This window comes from Mixophyes fleayi, chromosome 3 (genome assembly GCF_038048845.1).
Source record: "Mixophyes fleayi isolate aMixFle1 chromosome 3, aMixFle1.hap1, whole genome shotgun sequence".
Classification (NCBI taxonomy): domain Eukaryota; kingdom Metazoa; phylum Chordata; class Amphibia; order Anura; family Limnodynastidae; genus Mixophyes; species Mixophyes fleayi.
The window spans coordinates 29,615,598-29,633,503 of record NC_134404.1 but is presented as its reverse complement, the minus strand read 5'-3'; the positions used below and the strand labels follow the sequence as shown (position 1 = coordinate 29,633,503).

The following is a 17,906-nucleotide window of genomic DNA, read 5'->3' as shown; positions in this document are numbered from 1 at the left end:
ATGCTGGTTTTATTAATACAGTTATATGCTGTTTTTATTGTTATTTTGATATTAATAAGGTATGTGTTTGTTTAATGGGTTAATTTATTTGAGTATTTAATGCAGGGAATGTGTCCCTCCCACCATTATCTTGAGAAAGGCTCATTGAGAGCTGAAACGCGTTGATATGGAAGGTGGGAACTGTTTTAACCTGTGGACTTTATCTGGACATAGCCGTATCCATTTGTGCTTACAGCTCCATCCTGGGTACGAGCAGTGTGTACTAAATGCTTATGATTTTGTCAACACGGTATGGGTCCATCCACTTTTGTTATACTTTTTAATGTGAGTGTATACCAATAAATTTTATCTGGTAATTCATCGGATGGTATTATGCTATATGCGGTCTTTTTACATTTCCCCACATGTGATCGGGTTTTTTACCAATGAGAGGATGCTTACGGTAAACAGAGACAGCGGTGAGAGAGTCTATTCCCTTGATAGCCGAATGCGAGGACGTACACTATAAACAGAGGCAGCGGGGAGATCGTTTTGGAAGCCGGTTGAAAGGTGGATATAGCATCACTCAATTACCTAGAAGTGAGGTGGAAAGCATCGATCTCTTTGAAATTCATTTGGCTCATAGAAGCTTGGGGCCTGATTCATTAAGGATCTTAAATGAAGAGGATCCTTATTTCAGTTTCCTGGACAAAACCATGTTACAATGAAGGGGTGCAAATGAATGTTCTGTTTTGCACATAAGTTAAATACTGATGTTTTTTCATGTAGCATACATGATTTGTGTGTGTTACATGAAAAAACAGTCAGTATTTAACTTATGTGCAAAACAGAACACTCATTTGCACCCCTTGCATTGCAACATGATTTTGTCCAGGAGACTGAAATAAGGATCCTCTTCATTTAAGATCCTTAATGAATCAGGCCCCTGGTTTCTAGTAAGTAAAATCACATGGGATCCGGATCTGAAAGATCTCAGAGTTTAACGAGCTTGCTATAGACTGTTTTTGATGTGGACATATGATTGGTTACAGGCGCGGGCTAGGAGAGGCGTGGCCGGGGGGCACACAGGCGGCCGCATCACATGAAAAGGGATGCGGCCGTGCATTGATGACGCGGCCGCATCCCCTGTCATGTGATGTGGCTGCCTGTGTGCTGACACGGCCGCATCTGATGACATCAGATGCGGCCGCGGGGGAAAGCATAGTATTTTGCAGCCGGGGGGCGGCCGGCCGGCCTACCCCCCGGCCCTAATAGCGGCCTGACAGAGCGGCCCGGGGGGCCGATGCCCCCCTGCCCCCCGGGCCAGCCCGCCCCTGATTGGTTAGCCTCTTGGTGGAAATAGAAGCGCTTGTCAGTTCCTTTATATATTTTTATAGCTGATTCAGGAGGTGGTCTGACTATACAGTGTTCCAAATGACATCCTCTCAGATCAGAGACAGCAATTTAAATATTGTTTATGGCAACAGTTCTGCAGTCTCCTCAGCATCATCTTACAACTCATAACTGCTTATCCCCCACAACCAAAGGGCAAATCCATTCAACAAAACTATTCATTTAACAGCGCACACTTTCAGTTCTATTGCAATTATGGATTTAATCCATCCCTGCTTTCTTATACTCCATGTATATATTTTCAATTACTTATACTTCTGATAAGGACAAAAAGATCCTTTCATCCTCTCCTCTATCCAATGATGTAGTGACCTTGCAACAAATCAACACCGATGATAAAGGCATAAGAGACCTTTCGGTAACACTGTCTGGTTATCCACCCAGAATCTATGTATCCAGCTCTTTCCTCCAACAAAATAGGTCAGAAATATATTGGATCTCTCTGAATCATTGGTAAAAGTAATTCCGTTCCCTATAATCTACAATTATACAGACCACTCCAGAGTTAGGCTTATTGTAGTAATTGAAATATTACCTGCTTAAATGTTTCATAAGGTTTCTTCGTGTTGAAAATGAGCATGTTTCCAATAAATGGTAAAGGTTTAGGTCCAGGGGGAAAATTGTGATAAATGTTTCTTTTGTTTTTCCGTCCATAAAACAAAAATGCCACAAAAAGACATAGAATAATTGATAGAAGTATTGTGATTGGATCGGTGATATTCATGGTGTTCACAAAGCTTTCTTTTCTATCAAAAGACAATATATACATGAGAGCAATACATAGGAGCAATAAGACAATGAATTGAATAGCAGTTTATATGTCTGCTGCCATATGGCAGCGACTTCATATAATATAGTCAGAATGCTAATGATTAAGCACTATTAGCTGGAGGGGATTAATGCATTATCAGCCAATCAGAAACTGCTAAATAGTGCTGCTGACAGTCACTACCATCACTGCACCTGCCCTCCCGCATCCGCAAAATATATGCCTTCTATGCATATGCGTCCACCTCTTATTATGTCACAATTACATGAACACACCCTTACTATACTCAGCTTGTGCCTGCCCCTGCCTGCCCCATTATGCCTCTCTAGATGTATGGAGACACAAGTCAATTATACAGAAATATTTATATACTGATGTATGTGTACACATTTTTGGCACACATTAGCAGTTCATAAATGCATACCTTTAACAAAAGAAATTCATGTACGCTCACCTCTAAATGAGCCCAATTACCTAAAATGTAAAAAAATTATATTCATTATTCATTCATTTGTTATCAACTGCCTTCTGTGCTTTTCACTCATTTTATTTGAAGTTTGGGGTGTTTTTAGACTTTCTCTCACTTTGCACCTGGCCACACACCCCAGGGTGAGCATAGCACTTTTCTAATCATATATTTTAGGTTATCAGAGTTGAAGATATTTGAGATAAGGTTTTATTTGTGAAGCAAGAATATTATATTTACACACATCAGACTTTCTGCTGTTACTCATTTACTGATTACCCAGTAACTTAAATGACCAGGCATTGGTCTCTTATCTCTTCTGAGGGAGCTGTCATCGCCAGTCCTGACTGGGATCCAGAATGGGTGCTGCATAGGGGTGGCCTGGCAAATTAGCCCAGGGGAAATACTTGACTGAGCAGCCTATTTATTTTAAAGGAAAAGAAAGTCAGTGGCCCTGTGACCCAGGTAACTTTCACATTTATTAATAAAACTGTCAAGACTCTATCCTCTCTTGTGCATATGACACTTCATTACATTATTATATTCTGTATAAATAGAGTAATGTGAAAGTTATATTTACTACTAACGAGAGATGTGCGCTGACCCTGTGTTTTGGTTTTTGACGTGGTTTTGGTTCTAAAACGTCTTCGTGTTTTGGTTTCGTTACAGGTTTTGCCCAAAAATCCTGAAAGGTTTTGGTTTTGGATCTGGCTTTAATTAAAAATTGTGAAAAATTTGTAAAAGTATGTGATTTTGAGCTGTTTTTGCTCTTATATTACTATTGATAACATAGTAACATAGTAACATAGTTGATGAGGTTGAAAAAAGACACCAGTCCATCAAGTTCAACCTATTTTGGATCTCCTGCGATCCTACACTCATATTTGAAATTAATCCAGAGTAAGCAACCGCCAATCTGTTTCAATTTTGAAAATCCCCCCAGACTCAATATTGCAATCCAATTTTTACCCTATATCCACTACTATCTTTTATTTTAAATTGACGGTCGTATCCCTGGATACACCTTTCCGCTAAAAATTTGTCTAACCCTTTCTTAAACATATCTATTGAATCTGCCATCACAACCTTCCCTGGCAGTGAATTCCATATCTTGACTGCCCTTCCTGTAAAGAATCCCTTCCTTTGCTGGTTTGGAAATTTCCTCTCCTCTAACCTTAGGGGATGACCACGTGTCCTGTGTATGGTCCTTGGGGTAAAAAGTTCCCATGAAAGCTCTCCGTATTGACCCCTAATGTATTTGTACATAGTAAACATATCTCCTCTTAGACGCCTATTTTCTAAAGTAAAATGAACATGCATTTACAGTCATTTACAGTCTATTTTCTAATGATCTCTTCACAACTATCCAAATTTTCACTAATTTTGGCTAAAGTCTGCAGCGAGCTGGCTGGCTATAATTAGTGACAGTGTAGCCGCAAAAAGTTACAATCATCATTTCTGTTTTAATTTTCCTTTAATTCAATTTCATATCTCACATTATAAGTCAACGTGGCGGTCCCACATTTGAACTTTTGTTCAAGACAACCACATAGAACAACAGAAAAGACAGAGATTAAAAAAACATGTAGTTACCTGACTTCTTATTCAATCTGTCTTCCACTTGAGCTCACGTTTCATCAAAAGAAGATCGTCTGCATATCAGTGCAAAATATATGAGGCAATGGCTCCCTTGTATTCTCTATGTGGCACTCCAAACAATATGCATTCCACTCTGAAATGCATAGACTGGAAATTGCAAAACCAGAAGTAAAACCAAAAGTACACAAACGCGTTATCAATATAAACCAAACTCAGTGTTTCCTAGGTGAGTCACTGGGACACCTGCCTAACAGGTGTGTATTCCCCATGAGTACCTAAGGCATGTACCACAGAGGTGCACTATCAAATGCACACTCTGGCGGTAGTCATGTTTTGTGTCTACTCGGAACCCCAAATCTCGGATCTGTTGTATTTCTCTGAATCCAAACCGCTCATCTCTACTACTAACACTATCAATCTGTTTACTTACACTTGCTCTGCACTAATATGAGGTGTAAGTATTACTCCTGACGTACACCTGGCACAAATACGAGTGACGTACATCTGAACACATCTCGAGATGCCCCCGACTGAATATATGCTGGTAAATGTGTTTTTTCATGCATGTGTGTTTTCCTTCTTATGTTCTGGGTGCAAATATTTTACATGATTCCAATAATGTAAAAATTCTAAAGTTCTAACGTATAAGAACCTTCATATACTTACTAATAGAAGATGTTTATTTTTTACATGGGATGAACTTGAATATTATATTAATACCTCTCAACATTTAGAATCCTGAAAACAGGACAATTAGCCTCGCCCCCGTTCTGCCCGAACTCCGCCCACAAAAGGAGCATATTATAGTAAATCACCACCCACTTTTCTATTAAGCCCCCCCCCTTTGTAGCCCACTCATTTTAATGTCCTGCCAAAATTGGGACAGTTGAGAGGCATGTCTTTAGTGACCTTTTAAAGCACAGATTTACAAAGTCAGATTGAGCAACATAGTCCAGGGTTTGTAACAAAGACATATATAGACTTATATGCCCAAATCACAAAATATAGAAACACACATTTGAAGGATGTTTATTTTTGTTACTGCAACATGTGTACCATCATATACCCTTATATGTAACTACTGTGCTTGCAGTATACTTTTTTGTATAAATAATGAAATGACAGTTCTAAGATTGCTTTAGGACTTGAAATATTTAGAAAAAATATTGACTTTAAATAACACCCACTGGACGTCTGTATTTATAGTAACGTCTTACCCTAAATACTGCAGAGGGCAGTACAATCTTTTTAGCCCCAAAAACCTCACCAGGTCTGTTATGAATAATAAATGCCTCAAGTTTAAGCTCTTCTGCATTTATAGTTGACCTTTACCTGTTACTCAACTTAACGGGTCAAAAGGACATGATGTCACACACTATATATCATTACATAAAAAGGAATTGGAAACTTGCCAGAAACTCTTGAATGGAAACACGAGAGCAAAACAAGAACATTCTTGGAAGTAGTCATGCTACAATTATATACATGTGTGTAATGCTGTATGCCCGTCTTTTCACACACAAACTACTTATGTTGACATTATATATCTACCATAGTCTGCAACCCATAATATTTAAAAATATGTTTTATTTACTTTTTATTTATTTTCTCATACATTACAACAAGGTCCCTAAAAGGATAATTGAAAACAGGCTTTTGTGTGCTTTGGGATTCATGGAAATGTGCATTATTGGGGGACATGATTGCTATATTTATATGGGGCACATCTACCGCTCATCACTGGTGGTCTTTTCATGTGTATAGTAGATGTGATGCTGGCATAATCCAAGAGTGAGTGAATTGCTGTCATACTGATGTGGAGCCACTGCTGGTATAATCATTAATCACTGTGCATCAGGCTGGTGCTCCTATACCTGAGGGAATGTAATTCAGGTACTTCTCAATATATGAGGACAATGGTGGTCTATCCATATGTGGAAATGGGAAATGCTTGTTTAACACACAAGTTCCCTGACTTTATATTTAAAACAGTGTTTTATGCTAGCAATTAGGGTGTAGTGCAACACTTCTATTGTAGGTGGAGCTGCCAGAGGAGAAAAGGGTACCCCTATCCCTATTGTTGTGGGTAGATATAAAAGATTCCTCGGCGCTGTGAAAGTGTGGTGTATAAATTATCGGTTTATTACCATACAGTAGACATATAAGGTTCTGGACAGAACAGATAAACAGCAAACCCAATAGGGCAAATCGCACAGTAGGATCATAAATGCACTTCACAGGTTTATAATCAAAGCATGTCGAACATGAATGCACTTCACAGGTATATAATCTGAGGATAGATCTTGTTACAGACAATATCCTTACAGTCCCAGCTGCAATAGGGCAAGGACCATTACAACCTGGAAAACTTTATTGCCTGCTGCCGCGGGTACTCATTGACTCCCCCCCGTACGTGTGGAGGACCTACACACGCTTTATTACCGGGACATTACACACAGGTACCTATTTACTTTCCTATTGCTGGACATTTTTGGTATTCCCACTATGCCCACAAGGACTGTAAGAATATTGTCTGTAATAATTGAGGTCTATCCTCAGATTATATACCTGTGAAGTGCATTCATGTTCCCTATACTTTGCAATTTACCCTATCATCATCATCATCACCAATTATTTATATAGCTGCCACTAAGTCCACAGCGCTGTACAGAGAAATCACTCACATCAGTCCATGCCCCATTGGGGCTTACAGTCTAAATTCCCTAACACACACACAGACAGATACACAGATTAGGGTCAATTTGTTAGCAGCCAATTAACCTACCAGTATGTTTTTTGGAGTGTGGGAGAAAACCGGAGCACCTGGAGGAAACCCACGCAAACACGGGGAGAACATACAAACTCCTCACAGATAAGGCCATGGTCGGGAATTGAACTCATGACCCCAGTGCTGTAAGGCAGAAGTGCTAACCACTTAGCCACTGTGTTGCCCTATTGGGTTTGCTGTTTATTTTTTTTGGCCAGAACCTTATATGTCTACTGTATGGTAATAAACCTATAATTTATACACCACACTTTCACAGCGCCGAGGAATCTTTTATTCTAGCACACTGTATTCTTTCCTGCAGTGAAAGGGTTAGAGGAGTCAAGTCCTCTGTTTAACACCTTCGCTAGTAGCTATGTGGAATATAGACCCAGCTGCAGATTACCAGTGCTGGCTCAGCTAACATTGATTGACAGCAGGGGAGGAGCTGCAGAGGAGAAACCAGGTAAAGGTGAGCTGTCTCTTCTCTGTTTCTACTCCATTGGGGCTGGAAAACTATACTTTTGTATGGCTAACCACAGATGGCGTTAGTTTCTCAGGACAAGTGGTGAAAAGTTAACCTTTTATACTGCTTGTTAAATTGACTCTTTTCGCTGTCACCATAAAGCTCTATCATCACCATCATCATCATCAGTGCATATTTTGCACAAGCTCTCCAGTACCTAAAAAGATACGTCTCCTGTGCACACCCTTACTGTACTCAGCCTACTCTTGCATGTCACTTTCTTGTCTTTGTCCCACCTCTCTAAGTTTAAGGAGTCAGAAATCATCATCATCTATTTATTTATATAGCGCCACTAATTCCGCAGCACTGCACAGAGAACTCATTCACATCAGTCCCTGTCCCATCAGAGCTTACAGTCTAAATCCCCTAACATACACACAGACAGACCAAGAGAGACTAAGGGCAATTTGATAGCATCCAATTGACCTAATAGTATGTTTTTGGAGTGTGGGAGGAAACCAGAGTACCTGGAGGAAACCCACGCAAACACGTGGAGAATATACAAACTCCACACAGATAAGGACATGGGGCCTGATTCATTAAGGATCTTAACTTGAGAAACTTCTTATTTCAGTCTCCTGGACAAAACCATGCTACAATGCAAGGGGTGCAAATTAGCATTCTGTTTTGCACATAAATTAAATACTGACTGTTTTTTCATGTAGCACACAAATACTTGATAGCTTATTTATACACTGAAATTTAAAGTTGATATTTGTGTGCTACATGAAAAAACAGTCAGTATTTAACTTGTGTGCAAAACAGAATACTAATTTGCACCCCTTGCATTGTAACATGGTTTTGTCCAGGAGACTGAAATAAGAAGTTTCTCAAGTTAAGATCCTTAATGAATCAGGCCCATGGTCGGGAATCGAACTCATGACCCCAGTGCTGTGAGACAGAAGTGCTAGCCACTTAGCCACCATGCTGCCCACACATAAATAAAAGATACAACCAAATCTGCATACAGATGTAAGCATACATACTTTTTACATGCATGCGTGGTATGGGGAAAAGTATTTTCCACTAATCTGAACCTGTAACTTGTGCTTCACATCTATGCAACTGTGCTTTTTAAAAGCATGTAACAGGAATTTGTTATCTATTGCTAACCCTGCGTTGGGCTGCTGATCAATGAAGCATAGTGTATGACACTGGCCTGGCACTCATCTATCCTGAATAAGACCAATAGTTGTATTTTATTCTCTGATCAGTAGACCAATTAGGCTAGATGTAGCTAATTTATATACTTTACAAATATATATTAACTATATCTGCATTTCAGTCTGGGAAAACGTATATGAGGTTTCCTACACAAAGCAGGTTGTCTGACAAAGTGTTAATTAATGCACATTTAAACAACACAGTGTAAGAAACTGTGAACATCTGAAGACATCCAAAAATAATCTATATCTTTTACAATTTAACTCTGCACTTCTATAACTGCACTGAGCATTGAAACTAGGTATTTTTTGTTATTCCTCTCTGCATTTCTTAGGTTTATTTTTAGCTTTATTCTTAAATCCCAAAGTTTAACAAATTGCTTTTCTTACTCTCCTTTCGTGGCATTTTCTTTAGAACTATGCAATTCTTCACCATTCCAACAACACTCACCTCTGTCCACACTGACCCCTCACTACTCCACTCCCCTCTAATTAATACTCATGAACTTTCTTCTTATTTGTATTTGCTAACTGTAACATCCCCACCCTGTTGCTAGGTCACACATCTTACAATCATCTTTCCTATATTTCTCTGTCTGCTTCTATGAGCTGGTTATATATGACCTAATCCAGGTCTCACATCTCCCACATCCCCAAAAACATTTATCTTATTGAGAACACTACAGAAATCCAATTAACCTCAAACACATCACCTGCCTCCTATCTCTTTCAAAGTTCTTTAAATGTGCCCTTTGGAAAGCACGCTCTGTTTGTAACAAACTTACCTTCCTACACGATCACTTCCTCTCTAAAAATCTCAACCTTCTGGCAATAACAGAAACATGGCTTGTGCAATCAGACACTGCCTCACCTGCAGCCCTTTCACACAGTGACCTCTATTTCACCCACACCTCAAGACCTGGAAGCAGAGAATGAGGTGGGGTTAAATTTCTTTCTTCTTCACATTGCACATTCACAGTTCTACCAAATCTCCCATCACTCACATTTACATCTTTTGTAGTACATGCTATTTGGATTTCAACCCATTCTCTATGCGTGTTGTTTTTATCTATCGTCCCCTGGACCACACCAACAAATTCTTGAACAGTCCTCTGCCTGGCTCCCTCAGTTCTTATCTTCTGACATCCCCACTAGCATTAAGAGTGACATGTGCCTCCAGACTACTCTCTTTAACTTCCTCCCTCAAACTCTTCCAGTTGCCTGGCTGCTCTACTCATCGGAATGGCTACTGCCTTAATCTTGTTTTCTGTAGACTGTGCTCAGTTTCCTAAATGAATGTAGTGTGGGAGGGAGGGGGGTTCTTAATATAATGTGGGAGGTAGGCTATTAATTTAATTGTGGAGTGCAGGTGGTTGCTAATTTTTGGGTTCTATTTTATTTGTGGGATGATGGTGGGGCAATTTAATTTAATAGTGGGGCCTATGTCAATGTATTTTATATGAAATGTAGAGTACCATTTTAATATGCTCAGGGATATATGTATATATTTTAGAATTTGTAAGAAGTTTTGCAGAGGATGCTAGAAGCAGAAGTAAAGATGGCATTTGTAGAAGTAGCTTATTACAAATAACGTGCTACCTTCAAACGTCTTGGAAAATTGCACCATAATTATAACCGCAGGCTTGTCATCAACAAGTTCTCCAGAAGTACTATAAAAATGTGAACTCGGTATGCATTAAACAGAGCAGATTCTATACAGAGGAGATGGGGCTGTGCATATTCTGTTCTCCGATCTATCGTAATGCATGCATGCAGGAAGATTTGTTTGATTGTGTATAAGCTGGGCATTAATCCACGGATAGCATACATTGGATTTGACATTTCTTTGGAGGCCTCAGTTAAATGGTCAGCGCCCAGTGACCCACAGAATCGTTGGATCAGAGAGGGACACAGATGAATAAATCCACATGGTCAGCAATTTTCTGATGCCTCTGTGTCTTTCTACAGTCTGGCCTGGTCTATGTGTCGCTGTGCCTTGACCATAAAAGCCAATCAGAGGAAAACTTTAATATTCGTTTTGTTTAAGGTATGTTTTATATATTATCTGTTGTTCTTTGAAAATTTGATGGTCAAAGTTTAATGTCATTGCATTGGAATCCATAAGATACACAATTTGATAAGGAATTTGATTCTTTGGGACCCAGGTACGGGTCCAGATAGTATTAATTGTTGGTTCAAGGCATATGGTATTTTGACCAGGGGAAATAACAATAGTTATTACTAAAAGTCATAAGGTATTTTGATCATGGATAATAACAATAGTACAGAATCTGATGTTCCAGGAATGCCTTTGGACATAATAGAATATATCCATGGCAAGGAATTTTGTGTAGGCATGGGTGAATTGTTTAAGAAGTTTGCAATGACCAAAGATGGTAGTTTTCATTCAATTACGATACAACACATGATAAAGAGTATATCAAAGTACATTGATAAACATAACTTAAGAGAAAAATGTGAAGCATAGCTGTAAACCATGGAGGAATTGATTTATGAACATGAATGTGCAGATATAGCAGATGTAAGAGAAGGAATTGACATGTGTGGATTGAGTAAGTAGAGTGTTGCAAGTGGTAATGTGAAAATACCAAAAGGATTATTGAGATCAAACACCAATAGATTGTTTGAGGTGGCACAGGAAAGTTAAGAGATCTGAAAAATTGAAATATATGTGGAGATGTATATGTACTGAATTATTGGAGAGTAAAGAGATGTTTAAAATGTGTAATGCTGCAAAATTAAGGATGCCGACAGAAGATGTAAATATTGTGACTAGCATTATTTGTGTTGTGAATCTGTCAATAAAATGAGGTAAAAACAAGTTTTACTGAAGGTTAGTTGCTAGTCATATGTATAGGAAAAATAGTTTAATGGTTGTTAAGTAACTTGAGCATTTGCATAAGGCAGACTTCTACTAAAATTACCTTCCCTATAACAGGTACTTTTGATGTTGAAATTCAAAGTCCCTTAATTTGTGTACTGTAAATGTATTTTTTTAGGAGAAACATTGTGCAGTGTATGTGTGATGCTGCGTAGCTGAGAGAATGGAATCCCCCCCCTCTTATTCTGTGTAAAAGACTTCAGTGTGTGAAGAAAGGAAGGGGGCTGTGGTTTTCTTTATCTAACAATGTATGTAAAATTAATAAAAAGATTCTTCAGTATGTGTCAATAATTCAAGAGTAATTTAAATGTCTCCGGAGTGGTAACACCACATTAAAGCAGATTAATATTTAGTTAGTTAAATATAGTTAAATATTAATCTGCTTTAATTTGTTGTAGGCTGGAAGATATAATTTCATTTTTCTTCCTCTATAAGTGAGGGAGTGAGTATTGTTTTGTTTTTCCTTTGTTTTAAAAAGTTGTATATTTATAAAATTTAATGCCTGAATTGGTTAATTGTAAGCTTTTGAAGAGATGCAAAAGGTTTTAAACTCCGTGGTCCATCACTTCACAAATTAATGGACACTGTAAATAATGCTTAAATAGTGTCAAGAGAAAACACTGACCTCCAGCTGGCTGGGGTCCAAAAAGACATTTGTTTTTGAAGTAGAAAAAAATAATTATTTCTGTGAAATAGAGTAAGGTGGAAGTGAGCTTTTACATGTAGATATTACAAGCAATTTTAATCTATATGAAAATGGCGCAGATGAATGTTTCTCAGAAATTAGGGGGGTTTGTTATGCCCATAAAGAAATGTTACAAGATAAAATCTTGTCTGTGAGCGAGACTTGTTCAAGTGAATATATTTGTAGTTTCGATAGGGAAAACACAGAATCTGAAAATATGTGTGAATGTTTGGTGATTGGGAGATTCTGTTGAGAAAATGCTGAGTGATTTGCAGACACAATGTGCGGTGTCTAACAAGAGTACTCTGATTTGTGAGAGAGACAGTTTTGCTTTTAAAATGGCTGAATGTCTGGAACCTTTTGAGAGGGCTGTGTGTTATGGAAAGATTGAAATTCAGGAAGAGACATCAGAGTCATTCAAGGGGACTGTGCTAAGGGATGATGAGATAGGAGTGGCTTTGAGCACGTACCCAGGTCACGTCACTCTGACATTCCCTGTTTGTGAGATTAGGCACTGCCCCTTTAAGGAAATCATTTTTTCATGACATGCAACACATATCGTCACAGTTAAGCTACACAGAGAACCACGTAAATAATTGTTTAATGAGCAGCCATTTTCTGTACAAAATGTTCACTGGTTACCTGATGGTTTACAGGAGAGTGAGGGAAACACAGCGATAGTGGGTGGACACACACTGATTGGCAAATTGATTAATACCAGAGATGGCAAAGTAGTGAAGTCAGCAGCAGAAAAAGGATTGGAGAACAAAAATGTAAATTAACGACACTTACTGTAATCCCCAATGAACAAATGTTAATCTCTATGCAAAAAGTTTGTTTTTCACAGAAGTTCTCTAGCAGGGAGGATGTGAACCTGCCCACACAGGATTGTGGTGCAGTAATGATGGTAAGGTTGTTGCATCAAAAAAAAAAGTTTGCAGCCTGTTTTGGCACAACTTAGTCGTGGTTTAACACACAAAGACTGCTATTCCTCAATTGATTATGGTCTATTGGTATGCTCCGAAATTCTTTACACTAGCTGCAAATTTCTGCTACCTGTTTAACCTGTTTGCAGGGAAAACTTGGATGCACTGTTCTCACAGAACCAACACACCTCCCATCTACAGAGAGATACCCTTTAAGTAATCCAGATTGAATTTATCCAACTCTCAATGAGTAGAAGGATGCAATATGTTTTGGGTTGTGTGAGTGCAGAGCCACAACAAACATAAGTAAACACTAGAAAGATTTACGTGACTATTGTGTTTTAGAAAAAAGACCTTAAGAATGAGCTATTATCCACGCTCCTGCATTGGCACCTCTGGACGATAGCAAGTTATTTACACTCTCCCCTGAGCAGGAACAAATGTTTAACTTATTGAAAGCTGATGTGACCTCAGCACCAGCACTGGCTTTGCCAGATTTGAACTAGTTGGTTAATCTGTTTTGTCATAAAAGAATAATTGATGAACACTTACAAGAAATAAAGACCACACTGGAGATACTTATCTAGAAGGATGGTTTATATGGCTGATCTTGGCCAATTGGTTCAAGGGTATAGGAGTATGGATAGCATATCTGATACATTTTGCATTTCAAGGGCTGCTACTAATCCTTATTATATATATATATATATATATATATATATATATCAAAATACAAAAAGACATGGGGTCTCACACATAGTGTAATAAAATCTCAGCAAGTGATAATAATAATCCAAGTAGTGCTCGTACCAATTATATAAACCAACACAGCTTATCTCTAGATGATCTCAGATCCAGGTTACTTCGATAACTAGAACTCGAAAAGGAGAGTCACAATAGTGTAACACCATTGAGATAATTCTTAATAGAAAATGGTATTTATAAAAAAGATTTAATAAGCAATAAGATCGCTTGACAATCAGTACAAATATGCCCGTACATAAAGATAAAATATACACAGCTTATCTGTCCTCCTCCAGACAAAACTTGATCCGCAGACTATGAGCGTGAGCACAATCCCGGCCGGCATAGGCAGCAACACTCCAGATGATGCCAGTCAGATAGAGAAAAACCAGATGGTAGCGACGCGTTTCGTCTTAATAAAGACTTTTTCAAGGGATAATGATACATAATATACATCCTAACTAGTATATATACTCAGAGGAATGAATCTGAACCAATCGTAGATGGATGATTTCCGCCCTCATGTAGCCAATTTGGTCCCTGTGCTTTCCCTGTGCACTTCTCCCTGTGAATACTGGCTGACTTTCTTTGTACCGACCCGGCTTATCTGATTAACCCTGCATCTGCTGAATCCCTGGCAACATGCATTGGCTAACCTTCTGTGTACCGAGCCGGCTACAGTTCCTGACTCCACTCGTGTTTGTCACTTTGTGCCTCTCTATTAGACAGCAAGTTATGTCTGGCTTACTACTTCTTACAGTTAAGCTGTTTAATATCCAGCTAGAGAAGGCCTTTTACTGTGTTCCCAGAACAGTTCACCCTACTACTATCTCACTACCACGCCGTGGGCTAACCCAGGGTCCGCGACCTGCGGGCCTCCGGCAGCTAAAACCATCCTGCCTTGCGGCGGTTCTTGGAGAAGACTGGGGTGTCCGTTAGACTCCGGCGCTCTGGGAAGGCCAGCGCCAATACCAGTTGGTAGTTGTCTCCAGTGAGACGTAACTTGTGGCTTATCAACAAATGTATTAAAGCTAAGTGTTTCCATTCCAGAAAAATTAAAGCTACCACACCTTAACTGCCGTACTGTACACCCCGCTAAAGAAATGCGCTTTGTGTGGAACCAAGCACCACTTCCATTTGTGAACAATATAGAAGCCAAAAACCTCTTTCATGGAGTCCACATGGATATTACGGATGATGGAACCTACCCAAATGAAAGATATACAGCACAATGGACAATCCCTCTTATTGTGAAATAGTGACATATAACACTTGCCGAGCGCATTGTGTATTTTCTCCTTCCCTTTCATTTTTCCTTTCGCACAAAATCCACAGTTAGGGTGAGATTCTATTTGTTACGGCCCCTAGGCTTGAATGAATCTATAAGATTCCATTGTATAAAACCTTTAGGAAATTATATTGTGAAGTAGGGTCTAGTTTAGAGCTTTTAGATTAAAAGGTGAATCAAAAGAAGGGAATGACAATGTATTTTATATGATATGTAGTGTACCTTTAAGAATGCTTCACATTTTAATATGCTCAGGTATATATTTTAGAATTTGTAAGAAGTTTTGCAGAGGATGTTAGAAGCAGAAGTAAAGATAGCATTTGTAGAAGTAGCTTATTGCAAATAACAAGCTACCTTCAGTCTGCCAACTGTCCTGAATCTGGTGGGACAGTCCCCAATTTGGTGACTGTTTTGCTTAGGACAGTTGGGAGGTATGTCCCGCTTCAACGTGTACAGCTCGTGAAGGCAGAACTGTGTGCATCTAACAGTAGTGCACACAGTATTGCCTGTGTATTTGTCTAAAATGATAACAATGCTGCATCATAGGGGTTACCCTTTCTAAAGTGCCCAGGCCCCCCAGAGCCTTAATCAAGCTCTGGGCCTGGCATAAAAATATATATATATGGATTAAGCAACACTACAATAGCCTCTTTTTTTATAGATAGATATATATTGTACAAAAAACCACCTTTTAAGGATGGACCGCTACTTATGGGCCAGTGCTGTGTGCTTGCCGCTGGGCTAAAGTCTTCCAGCTCTCCTCTGCCCTCGTAACTTCCCTAGTTTATCTTATTACCGCCCTTTACACAGTTCATACAAGACAACCACCCTTTGACCAACCTTGCTGTGTGACTGGATCATATAGCCCACTAAGCACTTTTTACCTTTTCAATCTGGCTAAACCAATATGCAATTTGTAGCACTTAACCTTTTGTATCAAACTCCCATTGTCCCATAGATTTGCAAGCCTGCCGTCAGGGCCTTCTTACCTTTCTGCCTGTGTTACCCAGTATTTTTTTATTACTGTATTTGTTCCCATTTGTAATGTGCTACAGAATTTGCAGGCACTATATTAATAAATGATGATGATGCAGTTAATGATGAATAATGTCTTGACAGTATTATTCACAAATGTAACTATTGCATTTACCATATGAAACATAATCAAATACAGGCAAAACTGCAACATACAAATACAAATTAATCTGTTGTTTTCCCCTTTAAAAATCAAATGGAAATCTTGTAAATGAGCTGTTTCATGCGTACATGTTTTCTTGTTTATGTTCGGAACCTAAATGCGTCCAACTTTACATGAGTCCCATAATGTCAGAACTCTAAAGTTCTGCCAATGTATGGAAATATTTATATACTTGCTAATACATGATGTTTTGTTGTTGTATGGGATCAACTTGAAAGCTATATTTAGTGACTTTTAAGCACAGATTTACAAAGGTAGAATTAACAAATCTGCAACATGGTCCAGGATCGGGAGCAATATTTACATGCACAAATCTCAAAATATAAAAAATACATGTTTGAAGGTTGCCTATTTGTGTGTTGCTACAGTATGTGTACCGTGATATACTCTTATTTGTAATTATTACTGTATTTGCAGTATACTTGTTTTTATAAAGAAAGAAACGACTGTCCTAACATTGCTTTAGAACTTGCAAAATCTAGAATACCATACTGACTTTAAATAACACCTACTGTATTTCTATACAGTGAAGCTTTACCTTAAATACTGCAGAGGAATTTACGATATTTTCAGCCACAGAAAACGCACCAGGTCTGTTCAAAGTTCAGTGCCTTCGTTTCAGCTCTTCCGCATTCATTAAGGGAAGCATTATATTGTATTAAGCTTGGCTAGGTTATTTCACACATCATAAATCGTTTCATAATAAGGCGTTTGGAAACTGACTAGGAAATCTTTAAAGGTACACTCACCATAAAAGCAAAACAGAAATAATGATTTAGCATAACTGTACGGTACAGTCGTGATCAACATCATCGTCTAAAAGCTTCCTCGCAAGTAATCATGCTATGTTCTGTTATTACATGCATTTGTGTATTACTGCAGGCTAGTCTTCTCTCACAAAGGCTGACACCATAATCACCATAGTCTGCAACCCATTATATTATTATAAATGAAGTGAAAACAGGTTTTGTCTGTGAGTTGGGATTAGCAGAAATATGCATTATATGGGGCATGTCTACTACTCATATAGTTGGATGACTGGTGGTCTATTCATGTGTATAGTAAATGTGATGCTGATTTAATAAAAGTGTCAATAGATTGCTGATGTGAAGCCACTGCTGCAATAATTTACATAAACTAAATAACTGTGTGTCAGGCTGGTGTTCCCATGCCTGAGGGAAGGTAACCCAGTTTTTTCAATATCTGAGAACACAGGTGGTCTACCCATGTGTGGAAATGCTACAGGCATAAAAAATGTGTGTGGGGTGCTACAGAAATAAAAAAATGTACATAGCATATTTTGGCAAAAGGTTGAGTAGACTCAGAATACAACGCTGCCTTACTTGGTCTTAATTCATCTCTCTGGTGATTCTACCCTGCTTGTGTAATGTTTAATTATAGCTGTAACCCTATGGCAGGAATTAAGATTTCAATAAAAATACACTAAGTAATTTTAAAAGGAGTGAAATAGTGTGCACTTTTGT

The 17,906-nt window shown here is 38.6% G+C and overlaps 1 protein-coding gene across 6 annotated transcripts in view; it reads right to left on the bottom strand.

Moving 5' to 3' along the window:
* The window catches only part of LOC142143439 (cytochrome P450 2K4-like), a 39,872-nt gene extending 22,797 nt beyond the window's left edge, over nucleotides 1-17,075 (bottom strand). The window contains exons 1-3 of one of the 6 annotated variants that reach the window (XM_075201284.1): nucleotides 9,465-9,522; nucleotides 4,221-4,279; nucleotides 1,928-2,138 (exon numbers count right to left, since the gene is read on the bottom strand). In XM_075201284.1, coding sequence (XP_075057385.1) covers nucleotides 1,928-2,116 — 189 coding nt within the window. In that variant the 5' untranslated portion in view covers nucleotides 2,117-2,138; nucleotides 4,221-4,279; nucleotides 9,465-9,522. Of the gene's footprint in view, nucleotides 1-1,927; nucleotides 2,139-4,220; nucleotides 4,291-9,464; nucleotides 9,554-16,960 lie in introns of those variants that run through there. The other 5 variants (XM_075201281.1, XM_075201282.1, XM_075201286.1 and 2 more) reach the window with 5 other exon arrangements.
* Nucleotides 17,076-17,906: the final 831 nt, after the last annotated feature.